General features: G+C 43.2%; 1 protein-coding gene across 1 annotated transcript in view; it reads right to left on the bottom strand.

Moving 5' to 3' along the window:
* Positions 1–13580, bottom strand: part of CATSPERB (cation channel sperm associated auxiliary subunit beta) — a 123431-nt gene that overhangs the window by 45861 nt on the left and 63990 nt on the right. Inside the window, exons 17-18 of the mRNA XM_047739116.1 lie at positions 12640–12794; positions 9687–9841 (exon numbers count right to left, since the gene is read on the bottom strand). Of these exons, the coding sequence (XP_047595072.1) occupies positions 9687–9841; positions 12640–12794 (310 nt within the window). The remainder of the gene's footprint in view (positions 1–9686; positions 9842–12639; positions 12795–13580) is intronic.

Raw genomic sequence — 13580 nt, 5'->3', positions numbered from 1 at the left:
TATAACATGAAAAAAATTCTCAAAACAAAAACAAAACATAAAAATCCAACCAGAATACAAAAGTCTCAACCTAGTAAAAGAAAAAAAAAGTGGAATGAGAGAGAAAAAGAATCTCAAAATATGGCAAACAAGACTGTTAACTACAGAGAACAGACTGGTGGTTACCAGAGGGGAGGTGGGTGGGGGCAAGAGTGAAGTAAGTGGTGGGGATTAGGAAGGGCACTTATCATGAGAAGCAGTGAGTAACGTATGGAATGGTTGAGTCACTCTATTGTACACCTGAAACTAATACAACACTGCATGTTAACTGTACTGGAATTAAAAATAAAAAAAATAAGGCAAGCAAGAAGAGAGAGCGAAAAAGAAACATGAAAAGTAGGACAAATACAAAGCAGAATAAAAGATGGAAGAAATGAATTCAAATATATTAGTAAAAAATAATAAGCATAATTAGACTAAACTCTCCAATTAAAAGACAAAGATTGTTAGACTGGCTAAAAAATTATAAAATCCATATATGTCTTTCATGAGAGATACATAGGTGAGGTAAAAAGAAAAAGAAATCATATACAGACAAGTATAGCTTGTAAGAAGGCTCATACAATTATACAAATTGTAGACCCCTGCAAAAAAAAAAAGCCCTAAAAACCCACTGTTATTCAACAACAACAACAACAAAACAAACAATCCAATCAAAAAATGGGCAAAGGACTTGGATAGATATTCCTCTGTGAAGATATAGAAATGGTCAATAAGCAGATGAAAAGATGCCCCCTATCACTAGTAATTAGGGAAATGGAAATCAAAACTGTAATGAAGTACCACCTCACATCCATCAGGATGGCTATTACCAAAAAAATTAAACAGAAAGTAACAAGTGTTGGCCAGGATGTGGAGAAACGGGAATGCTTGTGCCTTGTTATTTGGAATGTAAAATGGTACAGCTACTGTGGAAAATGGTATGAAGTTTCCTCAAAATATTAAACACTAGGGGTGTCTGGGTGGCTCATTCATCAAGCAACTGCCTTCAGCTCAGGTCGTGATCCCAGGGTCCTGGGATCGAGCCCCATGTCGGGCTCCCTGTTCAATGGGGAGTCTGCTTTTCCCTCTCCCATTTCCACTGCCTGTGTTCCCTCTCTCGCTGTCTCCCCCTCTGTCAAATAAATAAAATCTTAAAAAAATATATTAAGCATTAAATTATCATCTGATCCAGCAATTCCAATTCTGGGTATATACATTACAGAACTGAAGGCAGGGTCTCAAAGAGATATTTGTACATCCCTGTTTGTAACAGTGTTATTCACAAAAGCCAAAAGATGGAAGTAACCCAAGTGTCCATTGATAGTTGAATAGATCAGTAAAATGGGGCACATTTTTCTTTATGGATGTGTGTATATATGGCAAAGAATAGAATATGATTCAGCCTTAAAAAGGAAGGAAATCCTCACAAGGTACGACAAGGAACGGATCATGAATGAAACTTGAGGACATTATGCTAATAAGCCAGCCACAAAAGAACAGATACTATATGATTCCATTTATATGAGGTCTCTAGTCTAGTCAAATTCATAGAAACAGAAAGTAGAATGGTGGTTTCCAGGCACTGTGAGGTCTGGAATATGGGGAGTTCTTGTTTAATGGTTACTGTGCTTCCGTCTGGAAGATGAAACAGTTCTGGAGATGGATCATCACTACGGTTGCACAATAATGTGAATATGCTTAAAGCTACAGATCTATACACTTAAAAATGGTTAAAATAGTAAGTTTTATGTTGTGTATATTTGACTACAATGGAAGCACTGAATACAAAATAAAAGCATTATTTTTTAAATTTTTCTTTAAAATATTTTAATTACTTATTTATCTGAGAGAGAGAGAGCACGAGAGGGGGAAGGTCAGAAGGAGAAGCAGACTCCTCACTGAGCTGGGAGCCTGATGTGGGGCTCAATCCCAGGACTCTGGATCATGACCTGAGCCAAAGGCAGTCACTTAACCAACTGAGTCACCCAGACACCCTATTTTTTCAAATTTTTATTTTAAATAGGGAAAGAGAGAGTGTCTGCAGGGGGCAGAGTCTGAGGGAGAGGGAGAAACTCAAGCAGACTCCCCACTGAGGGCAGAGCCCAACTCAGGGTTCAATCTCAACCCTGAGATCATGACCTGAACCAAAATCAAGAGTCAGACGCTCAAACAAGTGAGCCACCCAGGTGCCCCAATATAAAAGCATTATTAAAAAAAGAAAAACAAGTAAATGTTCTTCTGAATCTTACTCTTAAGTGCTACGTATTTAACTCTTCAGTATTTATATGCAGTTGCTCTAATAATACCCCTTCTCCATATACTTACTATTTATATTTCTCTGTGTATATATTTTTAAAAAGAATGAGTCAGTTGCTTTCCGTTCATTACCTCTATAGCAACATGGGTCTTCAGTCCCTGTGCAAAATGCCCAGTCATCACTGCCCATCTGGCTAATGGCAGACCAAAGTCATGAAGATAGATATGGTCAGTCTATGCTACAGGCATTCAGGATAACTGCCAATTGCAGTTGCCACTACACATGTCCTAAGTAAAACTGGGAAATGACTGAATTCGCCTCTTGATAACCTCCTGTCTCCTTTTCCTTCAACCTTTTCCATTATGACTCATGGCTCAGCAGCCCCCAGATCAGCACCTCTGTGTCCAAAGTCACCAATTCTAACTTCATCAAGCCCTCTTTTTGCCCAACTAAGAATGCCCCAGTTTCCAGAACAATTTTTCTCTTCAACAGTCTCCCAAACCTTGTGAAAATCCCTTATCCAAAGTGACTGACAACAGCATGACCTGAGATAATTACTGAATGAATGGTTATCCTTACAGGAGTCCCTAATGGAGTACCAAAAGCTCTGGTTTTAGATTTCCTGTCTGATTTTTCTTTGACTTTGAAGGATATACAGAAGTCAGATAAAAAAACAAACAAATAAACACAAATCATTATAGAGATGAAAATAGTCACCAAATATGAACAAAATGTTCAACTCATCAGGAAGGCTTCAAAATTCTAAACTTATGGGGCTCCTGGGTTGCTCAGCTGTTTAAGTGTCTGACTCTTGATTTCAGCTCAGGTTGTGATCTCAAGGTCATGGATCAAGCCTCAGGTCGAGCTCCGTGAGCTGAGCGTGGAACCTGCTTAAGATTCTCTCTCTCCTTTTTCCTCTGCCCCTCCCCCCTAATTTTTTTTTAAGAGATTTATTTATTTATTTGAGAGAATTGAGAGAGCATGAGTTGGGGAAGGTCAGAGGGAGAAGCAGCCTCCCTGGATACAGGACTCGATCCTGGGACTCCAGGATCATGACCTGAGCTGAAGGTAGTCACTTAACCCAGTCAGCCTCCCAGGCACCCCCACCCCCCAAAATTCTAAACTTACACATATCTAACAACAGCCTCAAAACATATAAGTAAAAATTGATAAAGCCACAGAAAGACATTGATAAATCTATTAACACATACAGAAATTGTAACACAACTCTCTAAATAATTAATAGATTGAGCAGAAAAAATAATCGTTAAGGCATCAGAAAATTGGAACGTTACAATTAGCAAAATTAATCTGACAAATACTTACATTGCACTGAACAACAGACTATAGTCTCCATAAACACATGTGGAATATTTACAAAAACTGAGCATAATAGCCTAGTCTTTCACCATGAAGGAAATGTCAACCAATTAAAAAAAAAATCACACTTTTGAGAAACAGGAAATTCTGATCTTAAACAAAGTGTTCCAGAAAATAAAATTGAAAAATTTATTTACGACCCTGGTATGATCTTATATAAAAAATCAAGTGAGATTTTTTATATGAGAAATCATGAGAAAGAAACTACAGACAAAAACCGCTCGTGAACACAGATGCAAAAATCCTAAATATTAGCAAACTGAATCCAGAAATGTATGAACATAGATAATACACAGTGACTAATATAGGTGTATTCCAAGACATCCAGGCTAGTAAATCTTGGAATCAGATGTGTGAAATCCATACTATAATTCACATCATTAAATTAAGGGTTAAAGGGGAAAAATCTATATATAAGCCCAGTAGATGCAGAACCATTTAACACCAAAAATAAAACACCTCTTAAACTGAAAAAAATATTTTTTTTCTATAAGCAAAAAGGGTAAAAGAAAAAAGATGAAAGGCATAATACATAATGGTGAAATGCTTTAAATATTCTTTTAAAAGTCAGGGACAACAGGGGCACCTGGGTGGCTCAGTGGTTAAACATCTGCTTTTGGCTCAGGTCATGATCCCAGTGTCCTGGGATGGAGCCCCACATCGGGCTCCCAGCTCAGTGGGGAGTCTGCTTCTCCTCTCCCTCTGCTCTTCTCCCTACTTATTCTCTCTCTTTCTCTCTCAAAAAAAAAAAAAAAAATCAGGAACAACAAAAAAGCCTGCTGCTATAGTCTGAATCTTAGTGTCTGTCCTCTCCCTATTCATATGTCAAAAACTTGATGCCCAAAGTGATGGTATTAGGAAGGGGGGGCCTTTGGGAGGTGACTTCGGTCATGAGGGTGGAGCCCTCACAAATGGGATTAGTGCCCTTTACCAAAGAGCCTCCAGAGAGACCCAGAACACTTTACCATGTGAGGACAACCCAGAACAACCCAGAAGAGGTCTTCACCAGAATCTGACCCTGCTGGCCCCTGAGTGTGGACATGGTCTCCAGAACCAGAAGACATACACTTCTGTTGTTTGTAAGCCACTCCACCTGTGGCCTTCTGTGACAGCAGCCCCAACGGACAAAGTCACCCACTGTGTCCCTTTCTAGTTAACAAGACCCTAGACACTGTAATAGGGAAAAGGTATACCATGCTAAGAAATGTTAAGAAGCAAAACAAACTATTTGCAAGTGATACAGTGATTGTCGTAGAAAAACAAGTACCACTACTCAGAAAATCCAAAATAACACAGAAAACAAGTGCTGCAATAATTAAAGAAAGTTAGCAGATTCGAACAATTTATGGTTGCCATAGAGAAGTCAGTTACCAGACTTCGGAGGCAGAAAGGTGAAGCCAACAAGAAAAAGAAACAAAATAAAGCAGGTAAAGCCGAAAGTTATCGCTTTCCGTAAGCCCATCCGGGAACTAGTGTCAGCAACGAAGATAACCGACTCACAGGAGATCCCGGGGAATGAGCCATTCCAAGGGGAGTTAACATAGGAACCGTGTGGAGGAGCTTGGGAGGGAGAAACACAGTGCTGGCCCTCACACAAACAAGAAATGGCTAAAACTGTAAAAAAAAAAAAAAAAAGTGAAGCCTAAGGGTATGCTGGTGTGTGAGTTTGGAAAAGCTGGAGCACCTTTCGAAGGGGAGTCTACACTCACAAGTTCTTTCCATGGGCTTCCCTGGAGGCTTATGGAAAGACCAGAGCAGAGCCAATAGACCAGAGGTCCAGGCAGCCTGGAGGATGGGAGAAAACAGGCATGAAGCACCACCCACTTTCCTGAACCTTCTTTCATAGGAAGCAAAACTTTAAGCCCTGGGAGGCTGGACATTAACCATTTTTGCACACAGACCTCAAAAGTGGTGATCCGTGCTGGGAGGGGTCCCTGCGGGGGCTGCTGGCTCTTACATCCTGGTTTCCTGCCTGCTTCCCTCCCTGGCCTTTTCCCTACATAGGAAAAGCTTTAAGCTACTGGGTGACGGGAAGCAAAGCCACTCATCCATGGGGTACAGGCAAAGACAAGTTAAGACGACAGAAGGAAATAATAGTAACTCTCTGCCTATTAACAGAGGGTCAGGAGGTGGTTTTGAGCCTAAAATTCTGAAAGAACAAAGTAGAACTATCCCACTTTCAGGAGAACAGCCAGAAATTTCCACCCAAGATTGAACTGCAGATATCAGGCAGAATTTGGCTACAAGAGGTCATTTCTACTAACAGATTAGTGTGTTTTGTGGGTTTTTTTTTTCTCCTTAATGGAACCCGACAAGCTGACTCTAACGTTTAGATGCAAGGACAAAGGCCAAGGGAGGGGGGGCTGCTCACAGAGGGTTAGTCAGTGTGACAAAGGGAAGACCGATATGCCAACGAAACAGAAGAGAGGAGAAACAGACCCATGCACACATGCAACCCTGAGAGACGGTTGCAGGGGGGCAGGGAGGGCACATCAAGGGGGAAATGAGAGACTTGTAAGGACAGTTGGTTATTTACGTAAAAAAAAGAAAGACGGAGATCAGTTCTCACTCCACAAGACACACATACGCTCTAGACAGACTGAACACTTCAACATGAAAAGCAAAAGTTTAACACGGTTACAAGGAAACACAGGAGAGTTGCTAAAGACAGTGTGGTGTGTTCGTGTGAGTGACTGGCACACACGTCAGCACCAAATGACTTGGAAAACATTGTCCCTGTACAGAAAACGCGAGTCACAGGAGAATAACACATCTACAGAACCCAACAGTGCGTTCTGATGCGTAGGGACATGTTAAAGCCCTAAAGAAGAAAAAACGTCTCAATGTTCACAGAAAATTCGAGACGATGCTGATCTCCGGAGGGACTGGCGTCACGGGGGGCAGGGGAGAAACAGGAAAGAAGAGGAAAGATTCCCTGGAGAACTGCCCAAAGGGTGAAGGGACCCTGTCTCGGGGTGACAGGGGCAGCTGTCGCCAAGGGGACACTTGCTACTTCCAAAGGACTCCGGGGGTCTCTGCCCACTTTACTTCACCTGCCTTCTCTCCCCCAAACTCTGGAAGGGTTAGAAACCAAAAGGGAAGAAGACAGAAGCTGGAAAATAGTAAGCATGAGCAATACAACTCTGCCCCAGGCGCCCCAGTCTGGGTCAGGCCCAAATACGGGCTGGGGAACACATTTAAAGTGGGTAAGAATTTGACCTCTTTTGAAACACTGGACAAGAAGAGAGCCATGTGATTATTAGACTGACTTAGACTTTCTAAGCCAAGGAAATGTTCATATGCCATCGAAGAGAAAAGCTGTGGGATTTGCCTGATACTTTATCCAGAGGTTAAGTCCACCGAGGAGTTGGAAGGACAGGAGGAGGAAAATTCAAGGTGGTCTTTCCAGCTTGTTCAGGGAGCAAATTTCACATCTATCTGTCCAGTTATTCACTTAATTAGAAGCCTCGGGTGCTTCCCCTTTGCTTGGAGTGACATATAACCCCTGCTCCCCGCCCTGGCTGGGACACAGAAGGCCCTCCCTGACCTGGCTCCACCGTCTTCAATAACTTCTCTCCGTTTTTCATGACACTGAAGTCACTCTGGTTTTCCTTCAGTTTCTCAAACACCCATCATGCTTCCTTTGCCTGGGGGCCTTCCACATACTGTTCTCTCTGTCTGGAACCTTACCCCACCTGCCCCTTCATCCTCATTCTTCCAATCCCATCCTAAGCAGCGCTGGCTCTGAGCAACTTTCCAACATCCTCCAAACAAGGGCTCAACCCCCAGGAAAGTACTCTCTAGATGCGCCCTGCCCCTCTGCTGTCAACTGTCATCACCTAAGTTCAAGGTGTGCATGGGTTCGAATGCCCTCTTCATGGCTCTCTCAGGACACTGCAAGCCCCTTGAGTGTAGTAAGTTTTAGGCAACTATTTGTGGAAGAAATGAACGAAGGGCTCCCCCTGCTCCACTCTCTGACTACCTAGAATCTGCCTTGGCCTATTGCTGACTTTGGGATTTTGGGTCCCCCATCCTTGACCTGCCCAGTTGAAGTCTGCCTTCCTTCCAGTTCTCTGATCCTGGCTCTTCCCTCCCCTTTCCTGCCTTGCAGATACTCATTCCCTAGTTTCTGCACAATAGAACCAAATTCCTGAGTCTGATCACAGAATGTACTGTTCCAATTTTCAAATACAGTTTCCTCACATTTCAAAAGTTCGCCTTACGCCATTTCACTTCGACCAAAGACCTGTGTTAGCACTTGTGTTTGCTAACTCAAAGAAATCTGAAGAGAATTTTCACTTTTATGAGAAAACACGAAAAGTGAGAAGAGCATCCCGCTTTTGTTTTGCAGGGAGCAGATCTGTTAGAGGGGCACCGCCCAGCCCGTTCCCCGTAAACTCCACAGGGCATCTCAGCATCAAGCCGCCGGAGCTCTGACCTGGGTGAACACCTGGGCTTTATCTCCACTTATTTTGTGCATCTGTTAGCAAGATGTGTCCTAAGGTATCAGAAAAAGCCTAATAGAGGGTATTTTGGCGGGGGAGGGGGTCTGGGAATGCTCAGAAATTTTTCCATGTAAATTTCAGGGTAATTGCTTCTTTGCTTCACTCCTGTCCAGCTCGTGAAAAGTTTCATAGGACTGCTGTACTTTGACATAGTAAGGGAAACTCGTATTTGGATGCTTAAGAGAATGATCATATGTTTTTTAAAATAAACAGGATGTAAAAAATTAATATTAACATTGAGATTATCATGCTAATCTTTTAAAAAGTGATTCTATGTTTTTTTTTTAAAAGATTTTGTTTATTTATTTGACAGAGAAAGAGAGTACAAACAGGCAGAGCAGCAGACAGAGGGAGAAACAGGCTCCCTGCTCAACACAGGGCTCAATCCCAGGGCTCTGGGATCACAACCCGAGCCAAAGGCAGCTGCTTAACTGACAAGAGCCACCCAGGCGCCCTGATTCTATGTTTTCTACAAGGACATACCTACAGAAACTAAGTGGCTTGGGATGTCACCCATACAAAAACCATTGAAAACAAAATATAGTTTTAGAGATCACGGGTGCTTTTCCTCAACATAGAAAGTTCTATAATCCTTGTTAGAAACAAAAGAAACAATGACAATAACAACAAAAAATGTACGTCCAGACTTTTTCTATTGTATGTGATTTCAGTCTTCACCTCCACTTCTGTGTGAGCTGCCCCATGATATGTGGAGTTGTTGGCTGTGGGACAAGGTGCATACTGACGGCCCAATACAAATATAATAAACAGATTTCACCCTGGTGGAACAGGACCCACCACCACAGGGTGAGTTCAGGGGCGCCTGGTGGCTCAGTCAGTTGAGCGTCCAACTCTTGATTTTGGCTCAGGTTCATGACATCAGGGTGTGAGATCGAGCCCTGTGTCTGACTTCACACTCAGATGGCAGTCTGCTTAAGATGCTCCCTCTGCCCCTCTCCCCACTTAAAAAAAAAAAAGGAACAGGGTTGAGTTTCTGGTCATCTGAAATTGTTCCTTTTCTGGCTGTTAGATATTTAGGAAGTCGTAAAATTCATCACATTCTTCAAAGAGAGTTTTCAGACTTAAAGGTAGCTTTAAGGGCTGGTGGCTCTTGCTGATACCTTAGAAGTAAGCACTGCTAAGAGTATCTCATACCCAGCCATGCAGTAATTCATGCAAGATGGCCTTCACACTGTTAGATGTGTCTGTCTCCAAGACATGTGAGAATGGCCATGTGTGTGAACCCTGTGGGCAAATAGTGTCCAGTGAAGCCGAGAACATGTTTGATACTCAAGATGACAGAGCACATTTCCCGATAGTGCCTATATAACCAGCCCTGTGTTTCTAAGCCTGGGGCCTCACTCAAGCCACCTTGGCATCTATAAATGTATTAGGCCATCTGAGGCATCAAAAAAAGATGTACGCTATTTCACCAAGGAAACCACACAAAGAAGTTGCCTCAAAATTTGGAGTTGAGTAACCAGTGTGCAGTCTAAATAAACGGGAGGCAAATCAGTACCTACCTGGAGTGTATCACTTTTCCCAAGTGCATGTTGTTGAATTTCTTGGTGTATATGGTTCCCTCAGGTTCATTTGCAGGCACGTACGCATAAAAGATAATTTCTTTTAAGGCGATGTATTGAGGCGCTAGGGCAGTTTCGAAGCCCATATCAGGAGCCTGGAGAAGGAAAAGAACAAAAGACATTGCATTTTATACTATTTTATATTTTAATTAGGGAAAAATGCAAATATCAGATTGGTTTCCGGTGGGTGTTACAACAGTAGTGTTTGGCTTATCGGTAGGAGTCATATTTCAACATGTTCTGTTTGTAGATCTGTGTGTGCGCAAGGGGTAATGCATTTTTCCATTAGGGAGGCAAAGAAATTCTAGGGAGTAAGGTTCAGTTTAGGGTTCCTGTGCCTTTGGTAGAAGGCCGGAGTGCAAGGGTGGGTGGAAGTGTGTTTTCCATTGTGTAGAAGGGGCCTAGAGGTACAGATTTTAGAGCTCAGTTCTTTTTTTTTTAAATATTTTATTTATTTATTTGATGGACAGCAATCACAAGTAGGCAGAGGCAGAGAGAGAGGGGAAGCAGGTTCCCCACTGAGCAGAGAGCCCAACACGGGGCTTGATCCCAGGACCCCGAGATCATGACCCGAGCCGAAGGCAGAGGCTCAACCCACTGAGCCACCCAGGTTCCCCTGGAGCTCAGTTCTTTTTTTTTTTTTTTTTAAGATTTTATTTATTTATCCGACAGAGAGAGATCACAAGCAGGCAGAGAGGCAGGCAGAGAGAGGAGGAAGCAGGCTCCCCGCTGAGCAGAGAGCCGGATGTGGGACTCGATCCCAGGACCCTGAGACCACGACCCGAGCAGAAGGCAGCGGCTTAACCCACTGAGCCACCCAGGCGCCCCTGGAGCTCAGTTCTTAATGGAGTATTTTTTTTTAAGGATTTTATTTATTTATTTGACAGAGAGAGACACAGCAAGAGAGGAAACACAAGTAGGGAGAGTGGGAGAGGGAGAAGCAGGCTTCCTGCCAAGCAGGGAGCCTGATATGGGGGTTGATCCCAGGACCCTGGGATCATGACCCAAGCTGAAGGCAGATGCTTAATGACTGAGACACCCAGGTGCCCCACTGGAGTATTTTTTTCAGGAAGGGGCCATGGCATATGTCTCCTCACTTGAAAGCGGCTGCCAATTCTCCTTGCCTCAGGATGGTCCCTAAAGTTTGCAAAGCTGGACAGGATCAGGATCAGAGAAGGGTGGGTTGAAAAGACCACCCCGAAGGGGATGCTGGGCTTGACCTGATGGACATGACATGGGGAGTAGGTGGTAGATAGTGCAGATTGGCTGGGGGCACAGGCATTCAATGGTGCCTCTAAGACCCATTTTCTGTCATGCCCTGTCCCCTGGATCTTGGGAAGAACAGAGTAGGAAACAGGTAAGAATTGGCATGAGACTGAATGGATGTCTTAAGGCTCTTTAAAGAGCCTCTCGAAAAGGCCGTAAGTGCTTGAGAATCCCCGATGCCATTCTAGCATGGGAGTGTCAGGAACATCCCACGAAAAGTGTGTACAAGGCCAGTGAAAGGCCACACATGACAAAAGCTCAGGCCCTAGACCCCGCTGTCCGGGAACTACCCAGTGGCGTGTGCAATTTGGGCTAAATTATTTAGCCTTGCTGTGCCTCGTTTTCTTCATCGTAAAATGAAGATAAAGAGTTGTTATAAAAATGTAAGGACGCACAACACTGCCTGGCACATAGAGCCAAATAAAGGCTCGTCGTTATTTTTATCCAGAGAGGATGTCTGTAGTTTGCTTTGGGGGTTGGGAGGTGAACTCCTCTTGCCGCTAAAAACCCCAACTTGGCTTTTGATTTTAATAATTTAAACTTTCACATAAGAGAACTAATGCATTTCTAGAAGTTGTAAATTTAGTGACAAATGGTGATATCTGCTTTTACAGTAAGTCCTACGCTCCTGTTCATGTCCTTTGATTTGTGTCTGTGCAGAGCCCACATAACAGCAAATATGTGGCAAGTCCCATGGCAACACTGTACGGTCACGGGGAGGTCCTGTGACAGCACTGAATGGTCGCGGGGAGGTCACGTGGCACCCCTGTACCATCTCAGGGAAGTTCCCACGTCACTCTCCTCGCATCTCAGTCAAGGAGAGTGAAAACACGACCTTTTCAACTCCGGTAATTTGGCCTGGTCATTTGGAATATCTATGAAAATAATTGGTCTGGTAATTTGGAATATCTATGAAAACTAAAGTCAGCCATTATTCTGTTTCCTTTAGGACAAAGGGATGGTTTCATTAAGGCCAAGTTTAAAAAAAAAATCGGATTCTTTGCTGATATAGTGAAGAAAGTCCATTTTCCCAACTGTATGCCCAAGTGATGCATTCTCAGGCAGAACCTTCACACGTGGCACATTCTGCATTAAAATTATTCGAAAAACCTCTGTGTAGCATCACTTACGAAGAAGATAGTATCTCCTTTCTATAAGAGCATTAGAAAAGGAAAAAATGAAGGTGCAGGATAAGAGCATTAGAAAAGGAAAAAATGAAGGTGCAGGGTGAATACAAAAGAGGAGAGGTAAGCCAGCGGGGAAAAGATAACTCGTGTTTCTTGGTCAGCCTTGGGAGGTAGAAAAATCAAATGTACTGCGAACCTGGGTCGGAAGACATAGGTCTAAGTAATAGCTTAGAATATCTGGCAGTGTTGCTGTGAAGATATTTGTAGGGAAATATTCTGGGTGGAGCTAAATTTATAGAACCCAGTATGGGACTGGGAAGAAGGTTTTGGAGGGGTCCTTTGGCATGTGGAAGTTTCCCCTATAGTCAGATGGAGCAAAATGCATTAATAAGAGTTTGTCTCAAGCAAAACACCTTCTCGTTTTCCCATAATTCTGTGCACACAGTGGGACATCAATTCTTAAAACAAGGCAAACAGTCTCAATGCATTTTATCACTAACCTGTCCAAAAATACTTTTAGGATTCCCAGAGGTTCTAAGTGACATATCAGCTTCAAAATGGTCTGGAGTCAGTTTATGTATAAAGCCCATGTGGTCATAGTATAATGTGAAAATCTTATCAGAAATAGATCCAATTTTACCATATCTTCTTAATCCTGTTAGGAAAGAAACAGAAATTTCTTGATATAGTACAACTAGAGAACTTTCAATACCGTATCTTGGGCTGGGGGGGATGCGGGGAAGAAAACCCTTCACTTAAACTAAAGGGTAGGAGTAGGGCTTCGAGACTCCAGAATTAGTAAAACTCATGTTAGTCTTTGTTACGTCCCCCAGAAGTCCTTTCCAGGCTCCATCTCATTCCCCAACCCCGATTGCTAAAGTAGGTGAAGGACAGAGGGGGACGAGGTAGAGGTCTAGAGGAGGAGAGGTGAGTGCTCCCCTGGTGGCGGTTCCTCCTTTTGGTCCGGAATCCGGACACTTCCATAGCTAGGAGGCCGTGACAACCCTCAGAGAAGCAAGGTGAATGATCCACAGAGGCCGCTGGGTCATCCGCTATCCTAGGATAAATATGTTGAACGAGATTTGGTGTCCTACATCTCTTTCATGCTTTAGGGCAACATGTTAAGCAGCACTAGCAGTAATCTGCACGCATCCAACCAGACATGGGTCCAGAGAGCCAGCTGCCTCCCCTGGCTGGAGCCCAAAAGAACGCTCAGGTCTTGAGATGCAAAGGCTAATTTCCACACCCACACCCCAATCTGGCCAGACTCTCCTGGTCCATTCTTCTGTCCCTGACCCCTGAACGCTGGAGCACCCTAGGATTCAATTTTTAGATCTCCTTTCTCACCATCTCTGGAGATCTCACCCAGTTTTAGGATTTCAAACCCATTTTAATGTGAATAATTCTCAAGTTTAAACCTCCTGTCTTGTTCTCTGCCCAG

This window comes from Lutra lutra, chromosome 7 (genome assembly GCF_902655055.1).
Source record: "Lutra lutra chromosome 7, mLutLut1.2, whole genome shotgun sequence".
Lineage (NCBI taxonomy): Eukaryota > Metazoa > Chordata > Mammalia > Carnivora > Mustelidae > Lutra > Lutra lutra.
Note: the sequence above shows the minus strand (reverse complement) of the source record. Positions and strands in the feature narration are given on the sequence as shown.